The sequence below is a fragment of the Oncorhynchus clarkii genome, chromosome 12 (genome assembly GCF_045791955.1).
Source record: "Oncorhynchus clarkii lewisi isolate Uvic-CL-2024 chromosome 12, UVic_Ocla_1.0, whole genome shotgun sequence".
Lineage (NCBI taxonomy): Eukaryota > Metazoa > Chordata > Actinopteri > Salmoniformes > Salmonidae > Oncorhynchus > Oncorhynchus clarkii.
In genome coordinates, this window is record NC_092158.1 from 82,901,807 (window position 1) to 82,916,970 (window position 15,164).

Consider the following 15,164-nt stretch of genomic DNA (forward strand, 5'->3'; position numbering starts at 1 on the left):
CGGTAGCAGAGAGAACAGTCTATGACTAGGGTGACTGTAGTCTTTGGCAATTTGACACTGCCTGGTATAGAGGTCCTGGATGGCAGGAAGCTTGGCCCCAGTGATGTACTGGGCCGCACGCACTACCCTCTTTAGTGCCTAGCGGTCGGAGGCCGAGCAGTTGCCATACCAGGCGGTGATGCAACCAGTCAGGATGCTCTCGATAGCGCAGCTGTAGAACTTTTTGAGGATCTGAGGACCCATGCCAAATCTTATCAGTCTGCTGAGGGGGAATAGGCATTGTGGTGCCCTCTTCACGACTGTCTTGGTGTGTTTGGATCATGATAGTTTGTTGGTGATGTGGACACCAGGGAACTTGAAGCTCTCAACCTGCTCCCCTACAGTTCTGTACTGCACACACACACACACACAAACACACATACACATGTGCACATACACACCAGTGGGGGCTTCCGAGAGGAGCTACAGGAGGACGGGCTCATTGTAATGGCTGGAACGGTATAAATGGGACAGTATCAAACACATAAAACATATGGAAAGCACATGTTTGACGCAGTTCCATTTTTCCATTACAACCATTACAATGAACCTGTCCTCCTATAGCTCCTCCCTCCTGCCTCCACTGATACACACACACTAACACACAGAAATACATTATCTGTACAATGAGTAAAGGATGGCCTCTGCGTGACTGGGACTCCTATATACCTGCCCAGCACATACATAGACACGTACGCATGTTTCCTCCTTCAACTCCTTTCTGGCTGTTTGTCAGAAGGGGCCCAGAGAGCAGTGTGTATGGTGAGGTTGTGTGTATGGGGGGCACTGAGAGCACTTATATAATCTCTGTTTGAGTCATTGTCCTTACAGGAAGACTCAGAGAGTCTGGACAGGCAGTGAAGTGAGGGGTCCTTGAGGGCTGAACGTGTGGATAGGTTGTTAGATCATTCAACACAGTGTTACAGTCTGACCCCGTCTGTGAGATAATATACTGTCTATGTGCTTCTGTAGGGGCCTGGGCAGAGCACTGACAATGACAAGTGACGATGACAGTACTGTAAATATAGGCTTTGGTGCCGAACCCTCCCACCTCAATTCCCCTCGCCACTGGACAACAACCAACGTAGTGATGATGATGATGAACATTGACCCCTCCTGTCAATCTCAGCGGTCTGCCATGCCAGTCATCATCTCTCCCACATACCTCTAATGTGGATCCTGATACAGAGATGGGCTGTCAGACTCAGTTATACTCATTCACCGCAGACAGATACCGCAGACAGGATCCTACATATGGATGGATGATTATCATTATGATAAATGACGCATGTTGATTATGACTATGTGGGTTCTATTGATTATGATCAATCAACAGGTGCCCAACTGTCCTCCTGAACACTGGCGCCCCACATAATGAGTTTCTAACGTGGTGTACGCACGTCAACAACTTGGAGGTGCTGGGTATGTCAAATAAAGTCATGAAAAAGGTCCATCAGTGAGCTGGTACTGGATCTATCTTCATTTCATGAGCACACACAATCATACAATGGTACACATTCAATCCAAGCAGCAGCTTGTGTTGGACTAAGGGAAGCAAATAAAAACTGTCATTCACAAAAGACTCATTCAGACACAAATACTAATCAAACAAAATGGCTTTATTGTTGTTAGCGGGTTGTCATAATGTTGGTCAAAACTAAGGTTATATTCACATCTTGTAGGTTTTTCTTAGACCTACTGCAGTGTGGTTCAGCTGTGGCTACTGTAAGAGGCAGACAAGAAGAGAAGAAATAGGATCTAGAGCTGACGGGTGAAGACACGAAGGCAAAGCAGAGGGAAGGGAGATGTGAAAGAAAGGCAGGCACATTAGAAGACAGTTACGGTTTGTCTTTAGTGAAGAATGAAAAGCAGTCTGTAGTCACCATCTGTACTGAATGGTAGGTGACAGGGGTGTCAGTTTGTTTATGTCAGCAGGGGTTCTAAGCAGATGGAGAGAGCTGGGATTAACAGTTAGTGTTGTGACAGCCACCCGCCAACCCTCCTCCTCTCCTCCAACCCTCCTCCCCTCCTCCAACCCTCCAACCCCCATCCTCTCCTCCTCTCCTCCAACCCTCCTCTCCGCCAACCCTCATCCTCTCCTCCAACCTTCCTCCTCTCCTCCAACCCTCCTCCTCTGAATAAAATGAAACAGTGGAACTAGAGACACTGCATCCAGAGAGAGAAGGGGGGGGGGGGGGGGGATTGTATGACGGAGGGATGAAATGGATATGGTGTTTGGCCCTAGAGGAGAGTTACATCAGCTTCTTTCTTTTCACCAACAGTTCTGCTAAAAGCACTGTCATTCACACGTCATCTTCCTTGTCTGAGACCCATCCTGTCCATTGCTAACCCCAGCAACTGTACTTTCCTCTTGACTTCTCACATCCACTCAAACCACACAACTTCAGCACGACCCCTGCCACTAGCTGAATAACAATCACTACATTTCAAGGCCCCCTCTCTGGCTACAATCCAAACACAATGAGAACATTTCCCACTCTGATCTGTCACTATTATGAGCTGAACAAAATATACATTTCCAAGCATTAAGTATGTTAATCACAAAGGGTAGTAGTCCAAGACCCTTCCTTCTAAGGTGCATGGCCACACTTCCCAGCACTAAAGCCTATCTCCAGTTACAGCAATACAAAAATAATACTTTTTGGCAAAAATGCTAATAAGGACTCAATGAGGGATTTTTTTCTTTCTACAAAATGCAACTCCTAAGTATTTAATGATGTAGCATGGTCTGGGGGTGATGATGAAGAGGGGAGGAAGGGGATGGTGAGGTGGTTGCAACTGGTGGGACTTTGAGGTTTGGAGAAGAGGGTGGTGCCTGTTCAGGAAAGGGTATCATTATCATGCAAGGCCTCTAAGTGTTACTGGGGAGTGGGGACAGTATGACAGACATATAGCTAGCACCATTTGTGTCCTTTAAGGACTGTCAGGAATCTCCTTCCTCTCAGCTGTAGACTCCTTAATGATCTGAAACACAGAGCAGGGAACAGGGCATGTTGGGTTGTAGATGCAGCAGTAGGGAGGGACTGTCAATAAGTGATCTGAAAGCTTGTGAAATTGCATTTATTGAATTATACAATGTAGCATGCTGCCCTCTGGAGGAGCTAAGCAGGAAGCAAGCACATTCACACATCTGATATGGGAATAAATCCCCCATGGACTCATTCAATGGTCTATGATGTTCTACATACCTCCCCGTCTCTAGTCTCCACAGTCCGCACTATGATGCTCCTCTTGACATGGGCCTCTGGAGAGAACTTAGTGTCCATACTGGTCTCTATACTCAGGGAGAGGGTGAGAGAGACGTTTAGCTTTCAGATGCCCATGAATCCAGTCAGAGCCGAATCCTAACTTGAGATTTATGCATCAGCACATCATTCATATGGCTGGGGTAAATTATTAAATGCCATGATAGACTACGCTAATATGTCTGTGTCAGGATACCCTTACTCACCTCTGAACTGCAGGTTGGAGAAGCTCTGCATTGGAACAGTGATCCTGAGGAAGAGGAAGAGATAGTATCAGTAACTATCAGCCACCACCTATTGTCTTTTCTTCATCACAATGTCTCCTCCCGACCCAGCTCATTAGATCCACATTATTTTGTTCCACTTTATTCCCTCCAACACCCTCTCTCTCCTTCCCTCCTCCCTCCTCTCTTCCTAACTTCTACCCTCCTTCCTCTCCACCCTCCTCTCCCTCCACCATCCTCCTCCCTCTCCACCGTTATCTCCTCACCTGCTCTCCTCTCCCTCCAGCAGCTTCCTATAGGTAGCAATCTCTATGTCCAGGGCCAGTTTGACGTTGAGCAGGTCCTGGTACTCCTGCAGGTGTTTGGCCATCCCCTCCTTCAGAGTCTGGATCTCCTCCTCTAGATGACCCACCATATCCTGGTAACCAGCCGTCTCCACAGAGAAACGGTCCTCCATCTCACGCAGCTGCTGCTCCAGAGACTCGTTCTGCAGGAGAGGAGGAAGAAGGAAGATGAGAAGGAAAGGAAGGGGGAAGAGGTTTGGAAAGAGATGAAAGAGTAGAGGTGGTTCAGTTAGAGAGGGGAGTCATGGAACTCATGTTCATTGTCTCATTGTTGATACAGCACACTCTGCTCTGATTGTACAACTCACTGTTCCACGGAGCGCCTCCACATCACAGGTCATGGCCTGGAGTTGCCGGCGGTACTCGTTGCCCTCCTGTTTGGCCAATCGCAAGGCGTCTGCATTCCGAGTAGCTGCGTCGGTCAAGTCGGCAAACTGTGCATAACAACAAAAGGAGAGACAGGACACTTTAAAGGTTTGCATCTTATAGTGTGTTGTCAATATGTGCATTGTGCAACACCTAGCTGTATGCATGTTTATCTGTATGGTAGTGTGTCTGCCTGTGCCTGTACAGTAATGTGTGTACATGTATATGCAATAGCCCAAGCTTTCTGATATGACCTTGGAGCGGTACCACTCCTCCGTCTCCTGAATGTTCGAGGAGGCCACGGACTCATACTGGACCCGGATGTCCCTCAGAGCAGCGGTCAGGTCTGGCTTGGACACGTCCACATCCACATGAACCTGCTGGGCCATCAGCTGCTCCTGCAGCTCACGCAACTCCTATAGAGAACCAACCACAGGCTTACAGGTTAAAGGTCACCTCTTTCATTCTCTGAATATTCACTATTTACTTTAGAGATGGAAATAGAGGTTGGTCAGTAAGGACTAGAGATTGCCATAGAGACGAGGGGAAGCTGAAGCTCACCTCCTCGTGGATCTTCTTGAGGAAGGCAATCTCATCCTGCAGTGCGTCTATCTTCCTCTCCAACTGGACACGGTTCAGAGAAGCCTCATCCACATCCTACACACAGAGAATCCTTAGGTCAATGTGACCTGTATATTCCTCATATAAAAACACGGGCTGTGAAGATCACATGCAAAGAGGGACATGGTCAATAATAGTGACATTTATACAAATTATGAGAGAAATGACCTCACCTGTCTAAAGGCGTTCAAGTTGCTCTCTGCATCCTGTCTAAGAACCATCTCATCTTGCAGTCTGATTGAAAGAGAAAGGGAGAGTGAGGAAAAATAGAAAACAGACAGATAAAAGGAGAGGCAGTGTTAGGGTGCACACTAAGTCCACTCATTGGTCACGCAAAGAGGATCCATGCACCTCAGATAAAACCTAGAATCAACCTATTCTCTATTGATACAAAGTCAATGAATCCCAGTCATCATCCCACCAATTACCCAATATATATGATCATGTTTTCCATCCATGATCAGCATATGATTAAATGTGTCTGTGTATGGATATCCTTGTATACATAAGGACATGAACTGATGATATGGACTGTTTGAGTACCACTTGTCTTCCATGCTGCAGTAGCAGAGTTGGCAGTAGGTGGGCTGAGCTCAGCTGAATGGAGAGCTTACACATCATTAGCCATTCACTTCTATACATCAGCATGTCATCAGCCTTTCCCACGGAGGCGGAGTTTACGCATACAGAATGGAGCCAAAACACACACACACACGCACAAACAAGCACACACACATGAACACGCACGCACACACACACACTTCCAAACTCCATCTACCACTATCTGCCCCACACTGAAACACACATGCTCAAACACGCTCAAACTCAGATCTGTATTTCTTCAGAGACTGATGAATTGGTGTTAAGAGAGTAGAGTTGGGAAACCAGCAGGAAACACGAACTGACCTCTAACCTTGTCAACCTTCACCATTGATACTCATGCTGAGCTCTAAGAGGTGAAAAGCAGATGTTTTTTTATATTAGCTTTGGTGCTATTTTCACACGTATGTGGTGAATTTTCAAAACTCTTAGTACCAAACTAACACGTTATTTATATTCAAAACCTTTTATTGTGCTCTCATTTTGTTTGGAGACATCTTTCACCAAGCAACCATTGATACTAAGTATAAGACTCCGGGCCTGGACGAGACAGATGGTTTTTAAAATGTTATTTACTGCAGTGTCTATTAATTATCCAAATGCACTGCCGCTTTCCCACTCCATATTGCTACAGAATTTGTACAAATGCCAAGGGCAGGGCAGCCACCTGAAATGCCATACAAAGGCAAAGAGCAGTCTACGCAAACAGTGAATCTGAGAAAAATGGCTTCGAAGTCTTTTTTTACTCTCCAGCCAAATACGTTGTAGGTTGATAAGTGATAATGCACTGACCTATGACCCCTAAAATGCTGATACTGCACTCTGCCTTTGTATGACAAACAACTATATGGGTAATGCAAAAGAAAAGTACAGTATCTACAATCTAAATGTGTTTATCCAACCTTTTGACTGTCTCATGGTGTGTGTGAGGGCATGTCATGATCGGGATGGCCTGAACTCAGAGCCCGATAGAATACCAAGGCAAACTGCAGGAACTTCACTTAGTAACTTCACTTACTGCTGTTTGCGTTGGTTCTTATGTGGATATTGTAGTTACTGCACATTTGAAACTCAATTTTCTTTGAAAACGGAAGATAATTGAACCAGGAGACTACAAAGCCTGATTTCAGTCTTAACTCAATTTGACCAAATGTATAGTTCCACTGTTTTCAATTGTATGACAGAGAACATCTCTGATCTTGTCAATATCAGATTCTAAATGTTTTGCAGTAAAATCCTAATAGCCAAATCAAAGTGTATTGGTTGCGTGCAGATTTGCAGATGTTATCGCAGGTGCACAAGTACTGGTTTGTGTCATTTTTCTCTTTCTCTCTGCATTGTAGGGAAGGGACCGTAAGTAAGCTATTAATCTACACCTGTTGTTTAAGAAGTGACAAATACAATTTTATGTTGTTTTATTTGTGCAGCGAAATGCTTCATTATCATAATTGACCAAACGGTTAAGTGATTATCAATTAAGAGCAGTCGGTTAATAGTAAAATGTCATTTAAAAAATTAGAAGACAATCATAGCAAAAATAAAGTGAACATTGCATTGTGAAAAGCAATTACTTTAAACAAACATGTATTGCATTGTGAATGTGAAACATGTATTTCCAGATGAAACACTAATTAAGTTTGGTCAAAAAGTGAATGTATGATTTGATGTTGTACTTCCTCAATTGAGTTGAGAAATGACTGCCTTTCTGATGATGTGGTTTGAGTTCTGTACTAAGTGTTCTGAAAATATACCACATACTGCACCAAAGCAAATGAAAAGATCTGCAATCAGAGAGCAGTGACACTCACACACACACACGTCTCTGATCCATAGTATACACAGGCTCAGAAACCAATACAAACTTAGATGTTCCCTTTGTCCTTGGCAACAACAGAAAACACCCTGTGAAAACAAAAGCCATAACCTCATAACTAGAAACTATGTGTCACGACTTCTACCGAGGGTAACTCCTCTCCCTGTTCGGGCGGCGCTCGGCGCTCGGCGTCGCCGGTCTACTAGCCACTACCGATCCCTTTTTCTTTTTCTGGTTGTTTTGTCTGTGTTCCTTTTCACACCTGGTTTTCAATTGCTTTGATTTCTGTGGGTATATAGGGCACCTGTTACCTGCCGTAATTCGTGCAGGATTAGACTTGTGTGTATTGCGTTCGATGGTATTTGATATTTGTTGTTTTTTTCGCTATTACGCACGTGTATGTAAAGTGTCGGAACTGTGTTAGTTCCTCCGTGTGTTTGTACGATTATTCGAGAGCGTAGTTTTGGGATTTTTGTTCTGTGCCGTTTGCATTGCTGGACTATATTATTAAACACGCTTCTCAGACATCCCTGCTCTCCTGCGCCTGACTCCTACACCTCTCACCAAGACGCATGTTATCACACTATGCCACTTAAGCAATAAACCAATAAACATAACTAAGAAGCGTGTATTTGACCAATGAGCATTAAGGGGATCAGGCAACAACAGAACATCTGCCTGGCTCCCTGGTCTCTTTGTGGAAATCAGCTCTATTGTGTTTCCTCCATTCCTCCACACTCATGAATGGCTGTAGGGGTCTGGTCAGGATCAAGTTTAGAAAGAGGGACACCCATTGAGTAACGCCTTCTCAGAGCACAGTGTTTTCAATAACCAACAAGCCAAAGCATCTACTGAGCAATTTTATCATGTAACACGATATCCAGTTATACTGAATTGTGTTATGGCAACTACCATTTGTTGGTTTTAGACTGTAGCAAAGATTCCAATTCAAAATTAACATATTGACCAATACACATGCCAAACACTAGGAATCCACTAAATCAAATTCCGAATAAACTTTTAAGGGGACAGACTGCTGAAGCAATTAGAACTCCACAATATCAATTGGAACTCCAAAATACTAAAACAAAGTAGACTGATCAGAGACTAATTGTATTGATGGAAATGAGACTGCCTCATTCTCACCTCTGTTTGAGCGTGGCCACGTCAGCAGCCATGTTGTCCCTCTCTATCTCCAGCCGGGCCTTCCCAGCGCTGAGTCCGTCCACCTGCCTGCGCAGCTCCCTCAGCTCCTCCTGGAAGATGTCCCCCAGACGGCTGGGCTCCTTCCCCCTCAGTTGGGTCAGCTCCGTCACCAGCACCGTGTTCTGCTGCTCCAGGAAGCGCACCTTCTCTATAAAGCTGGCGAAGCGGTCATTTAGACCCATCATCTCCACCTTCTCGTTGGTGCGCGTCTCCCGGTACTGGGCCTTGAGGAGTGAGTCAGCCGAGAAGTCCAGCCGGTTCCCAGGGGTCCCCAGGAGCAGGGCCCCTCCAGCCGACCCCAGGGAGAGACGGGAAATGGTGCTGGAGTGGGTCATGTGGCGGGGACTCCCATGGAGGGAGAAGCGGCTGGAGGAGAGACTGCTGAGCCGCACGCCCCCACCCACGCTGCCGGCCCCCTGGGGCCCGAAACGCTTCCTGTAAGATGACAGGACTCTCTGACTCTCCATGGCTGGAATAAAACCCTGTCAGGGCACACACATGCCTTTTATAGGGATAGACATCCCCATCCTGAGAGAGAGTACACAGGGAGGGGCGAAAGGGACGGGCCGGGCCGGTCACTGAATAGGACAGAGAGAGGGACATACAGAAAGAGAGAGTGAGAGACAGACAGAGAGAGAAAGAGAGAGAGAGAGGGAGGAGGGTGGTTTATGTGACACTCAAAAGCTGTGTGCCAGGGATTGTTTGTGCTCGTCCACTCAGCTACAAATGTCTCCTGGCCTTTCTCTCTCTCCCTCTCTCTCTCGTCCTTGTTTGAATAGGATTTGGTGCAACAGAGCTTGGCTACCAAATCAAAGCTGCCTCACACACATGCTCAGTCACACAGACACAGATGGGGACAGAGTGTGATTGAAAGGGAAGAAAAGAAGCAGGGAGGTGAAGGAATCCCTGTTAGTCGGTGACTAATAGGGTCAGAAAAAGAGAGGGACAGAGAAAAAGGGGACAGAGAGAGGGTCAGATAGTAGCTGTGTTCTTGTGTGGCACTCTGTCTCGCTTGGCGTCCAAAATATCCCACTAAGCCCTCCAGATTTATTGGTATTACTCTGATTGGCTCGCGCCACTCTGTGTGTGACAGCAGCACCGTCTAGGAGAGTCTCACACCCCATCCCTGTTCCTCTGCTCCTCTTTAGTCTTCTCCTTGTCGGAGTCTAAATGGGAATGAGTACAATTACATGTCTTATCTAGGTACATCAAATAGAAGTCAAGAACAGTTAATAAATTATTGAATATCTACATTTACCACAGTATCTCCAAACTATTGTGAGATAGTAGGATAGTAGGAGAGCAAACAGAGGGGAGTAGAAACAAAATCATGTTATAATAGCTAAATGGCATTATTAGATTAACTCTTATTCAACAGCTGACCCGCATATCAGCATGTGAAAATCATACTGGGAGAAAAATTATAATCATTGTCCTTGTAGTCATGGATACATAATAAATGCCAGTGTACTAAACAGTCAACAAGTGACACCATTACAGTGTGCTAGCCGATTGGAGAAGCTTTGGGGCCACAGGGCTGAACAGTAGCAGCTATACATCTCCACCTCTTTGTCCCTCCTGGAGTTTCTGACCATGATGTCACTGACAGGCTACAGATGGATACATAAGACCTATAGGCCACATCTATCAGTGGGTTGGAGGGCTTCTCTTTGGACGGACACACAGCCACACACAGGAGCATGGCAACATAACACACACACATTATTAATCCATCACTATCACTACCATTATTAACTGTGATCAACTGCAAAGGAAGCTATGTGTCAGAGGATGGGCCAATTAGACCAGAGGCAGCCAGTTGGATTGCAGCCTCTTAGCAACAATACGACCACTCCCTCTTCCTCAAGTCACATCTCATAAAGCCCTGTTGTAAGTGATGGCAGCTCATTCAATCAGACTTAATGACTGCTTAGCCTGAAAAGAGGGCAATTGGACCTGGAGAAAGAAATCGGTGTTGGGCATGGTTGAAAAGCCCAACGAGTTCTGGGTACCTATCCAAACAACAATATGTATGCCAAAGTAAGTATTAGGTTACTATAAAGGGGAACACCTGGTCAGCATCTTCCACATTTAACCTAAATCCTCTGAATCCAAGCAGAGCCTTAATTGATGTCATCAGCACCCAAGAGTAGTTGTTGGGAATGAATTACCTTTCTCAAGGGCAGAACAACACGTTTTTCAACCTTGCTGGCTCAGGGATTCAAACCAGCAACCTTTCAGTTACTAGCCCAATGCTCTTAACCGCTAGGCTACCCGAGGGTGAGACAGTCTGTGAGTTATTAGATAGTTGAAACTGTCACAGGACTCCAGCAGATGGATGGTTGGAGAATGGGGGGATGGGACGTAAAACCTAGTCTGAACCCGACAAACCAGCAGCCAGTCCGTTACGAATCAATTTCCATCCATTGTCATGGCAACCCCAGGGCCAGTTACTTCAAAACATGCTAAACTCTTGCTGACTCTCATCTAATAGGATGTGACTCTGGGATGGGATGAAGCCTTATATAAACATCCACAGCTATTATACAGTCATGATGCCCAGATATGATCCTAACATGCTCAACCAGGTCTATGATCTCTCAAGCTACTATACCAGCAAGATCCTAGGGCCTTTTCCCTCCTGCTCGCCTCTGATCTCCCTCTCCCCTCCAATCAACTCTGGCCCTGCAACAGGTAGTAAAACCCACATCGCAGACCATAGAAACCCTCTTTGTTACCAAAACACTCTGTTAAAAGAAATGTGTAGCCAGTGGGAACCAGTGAGACTGGAAGACTGTAAATACAGAAAACAACAGAGTGACTTGAATTCCATTTGGTCCCTGTTGATAGAGGTTAACTGAGTGAGTCCACTGTAAGTCTGGCTGGATGTGTTGTTTTAAAAGCTTCCATCTAGCAGGATTAATAACGTGGTCTCAGCATTAAGGTGACACTAATTGTATCGCCCCCTGGATTTCTGAGACAGTCACTGTGGTTGCCTCAGATCTGGTCACTTAGGCAATATCTGTCAGAGGAGAAACATTCAGAAAGAGAGAAAGATGGAAAGAGACAAGGGAGAGAGAGAGAGAGAAAGATAGAGAGAGATTGGTCGGAGTGAAAGAGGGTGTCCCCCTCTCTCCTCTCAGAGCCAGTGGAAGGCCAACAAAACATCTGATTCCTGTGGGGCAACATGAGGAGGAGTCCATCTCATTTGCAAGGAGCAGAAGAAAAGGCGCCTTGCCTGGGTGTTGAGCAGAATCTTAATGCTGTTCCTCCAGACTGATCTCCCTCCAGAACCACAGGGACGGCCAGCTCTGTTTGCCTGCACACGGCTCCCCCCACCTCACCATTCAGGCCTTTTGAACCCTTTCTGTTACTGCCGGTTTAAACCCCTTTCCACTCTCTTCTATGGGAACTACCCTACCTCAGACCCCCTTGCATCCCCAGCCTCCTCTCTATGCAAATGAGCACACCCCAAATTCGGACCATTCAGCTGGATACACCTCATCCCCCACCCACAACAAAACTCACACAGCAGCCCCTCCTTCTCAACTAGATTAAGCGCGCCCCATCAACTCAATGATATGGGCCCCCAGTCAGCTCAATCACGTATAAATCCCCCCGTCACATTACTTAATCTTAGTCCTCACATGGAGCTCAGGGACCCGGGACCCCATCCTCTCTGCCAACAAAGAGCCCATTGATAACAGCAGAGCCCGGGGAATGGGGGTCCCAGTAGCCCATGGGTATCACCTCAACTCACACACACATACTATGCCCACACACAGCATGCAGTGTACTAATCACTGATGTACAGTATCACTGATGTGCATTATCACTGATGTACATTATTACTGATGTGCATTATAACTGATGTACAGTATCACTGATGTGCATTATCACCGATCTGCATTTTCACGAATGTGCATTATCGCTGCTGTGCATTATCGCTGCTGTGCAGTATCGCTGATGTGCAGTATCACTGATGTGCATTATCACTGATGTACAGTATCACTGGTGTGCATTATCACTGATGTACAGTATCACTGATGTGCATTATCACTGATGTACAGTATCACTGATGTGCAGTATCACTGATGTGCAGTATCACTGACGTGCATTATCACTGATGTGCAGTATCACTGATGTGCATTATCACTGATGTACAGTATCACTGATGTGCATTATCATTGATATACAGTATCACTGATGTACAGTATCACTGATGTGCATTATCACTGATGTACAGTATCACTGATGTGCAGTATCACTGATGTGCATGCTAGCATTAGCACAGGTCCTCTCAGGTATGATGGGACGTAGTATGTAGTTGTTAGAGGTGCAGTCCCCGCTGGTGCCCCCTGTGTGTGTGTGTGTGTGTGTGTGTGTGTGTGTGTGTGTGTGTGTGTGTGTGTGTGTGTGTGTGTGTGTGTGTGTGTGTGTGTTTAACTGGAGCAGACAGACAGGCTGAATCACTGACTATGACTCAGCACCACTGGGTCCAAACTGAGTGTGGTCACAAAGCCTGGGGAGCCAGTTTAGCCTCTGTCCAGCAGTCTGCCTGTCAGCACTAATGCTGGGCCCCAGCGGCCCAGAGACATACTTAACAAACAGAACTGCATAACAAACAGACCCAGACACATAGCACACGAAGAGAACCACATACCTTCAAAACACTAACACAGACCGCAATCACATACTGACTACAATAACTCACTGACCACAATAACACTACCAATGACCACAATAACACTACCACTGACCACAATAATACTACCACCGATCACAATAACACTATTACTGATCACAAAAACACTACCACTGACCACAATAACATACGGACTACAATAACATACTGACTACAATAACACTACCACTGACCACAATAACACTACCACTGACCACAATCACATACTGACCACAATAACACTACCACTGACCACAATAACACTACCACTGATCACAATAGCACTACCTCTGACTACAATAACACTACCACTGACCGCAATAACTCACTGACCACAATAACACTACCACTGACCACAATAACACTACCACTGACCGCAATAACTCACTGACCACAATAACACTACCACTACCACTGACCACAATAACACTACCACTGACCACAATAACACTACCACTGACCACAATAACACTACCACTGACCACAATAACACTACCACTGATCACAATAACACTACCACTGATCACAATAACACTACCTCTGACTACAATAACACTACCACTGATCACAATGACACTACCACTGACCACAATAACACTACCACTGACCACAATAACATACGGACTACAATAACATACTGACTACAATAACACTACCACTGACCGCAATAACTCACTGACCACAATAACACTACCACAACCACTGACCACAATAATACTACCACCACTGACTACAATAACACTACCACTGACCACAATAACATACTGACTACAGTACCTCACTGACCACAATAACACTACCACTGACCACTACCACTGATCACAATAACAGTACCACTGATCACAATAACAATACCACTGACCACACTAACACTACCACTGACTACAATAACACTACCACTGATCACAATAACACTACAAATGATCACAATAACACTACAACTGATCACAATAACACTACAACTGATCACAATAACACTACCACTGACCACAATAACACTACCACTGATCACAATAATACTACCACTGATCACAATAACACTACCACTGACCCCAATAATAGTACCACTGAATACAATAACACTACCACTGACCCCAATAATACCACCACTAACTATAATAACACTACCACTGATCACAATAGCACTACCACTGACTACAATAACACTACCACTGATCACAATAACACTACCACTGACCACAATAACACTACCACTGACCACAATAATACTACCACTGACCACAATAACATACTGACCACAATAACACTACCACTGACTACAATAACACTACCACTGATCACAATAACACTACCACTGACTACAATAACACTACCACTGACCCCAATAACACTACCACTGACCACAATAATACTACCACTGACCACAATAATATACTGACCACAATTACACTACCACAGATCACAATAACACTACCACTGATCACAATAACATTACCACTGACTACAATAACACTACCACTGATCACAATAACACTACCACTGATCACAATAACACTACCACTGACCACAATAACACTACCACTGACCACAATAACACTACCACTGACCACAATAACACTACCACTGATCACAATAACATTACCATTGACTACAATAACACTACCACTGATCACAATAACATTACCACTGACTACAATAACACTACCACTGACCACAATAACACTAGCACTCATCACAATAACACTACCAATGACCACAATAACACTACCACTGACCACAATAACACTACCACTGACCACAATAACACTACCACTGACCACAATAACACTACCACTAACTACAAGAATACTACCACTGATCACAATAACACTGCCATTAACCACATCAACAGACCTGCAGGCCACATGGAGCGGTGCATTGCAGGTGTTGGGGAAGGTTATGTAACTGCTATCAGATCCTGGTAGTCAGGGGCCATGGGTCAGATCCACAGGAAGAAAATGGAACAAGCAGCATGCTAAAACACACACAGAGGAAGTGCAT

The 15,164-nt window shown here is 45.2% G+C and overlaps 1 protein-coding gene across 1 annotated transcript; it reads right to left on the reverse strand.

Moving 5' to 3' along the window:
- Positions 1-2,233: 2,233 nt before the first annotated feature.
- Positions 2,234-8,946, reverse strand: LOC139422316 (glial fibrillary acidic protein-like). The gene is made up of 9 exons (XM_071173510.1): positions 8,420-8,946; positions 5,034-5,094; positions 4,801-4,896; positions 4,494-4,655; positions 4,182-4,307; positions 3,796-4,016; positions 3,512-3,555; positions 3,249-3,334; positions 2,234-3,024 (listed from the first exon to the last, which is right to left on the reverse strand). The coding sequence occupies exons 1-9, from the start codon at positions 8,944-8,946 to the stop codon at positions 2,974-2,976; spliced, it is 1,374 nt and encodes a 457-aa protein (XP_071029611.1). The 3' UTR covers positions 2,234-2,973.
- Between the last annotated feature and the right edge of the window lie 6,218 nt (positions 8,947-15,164).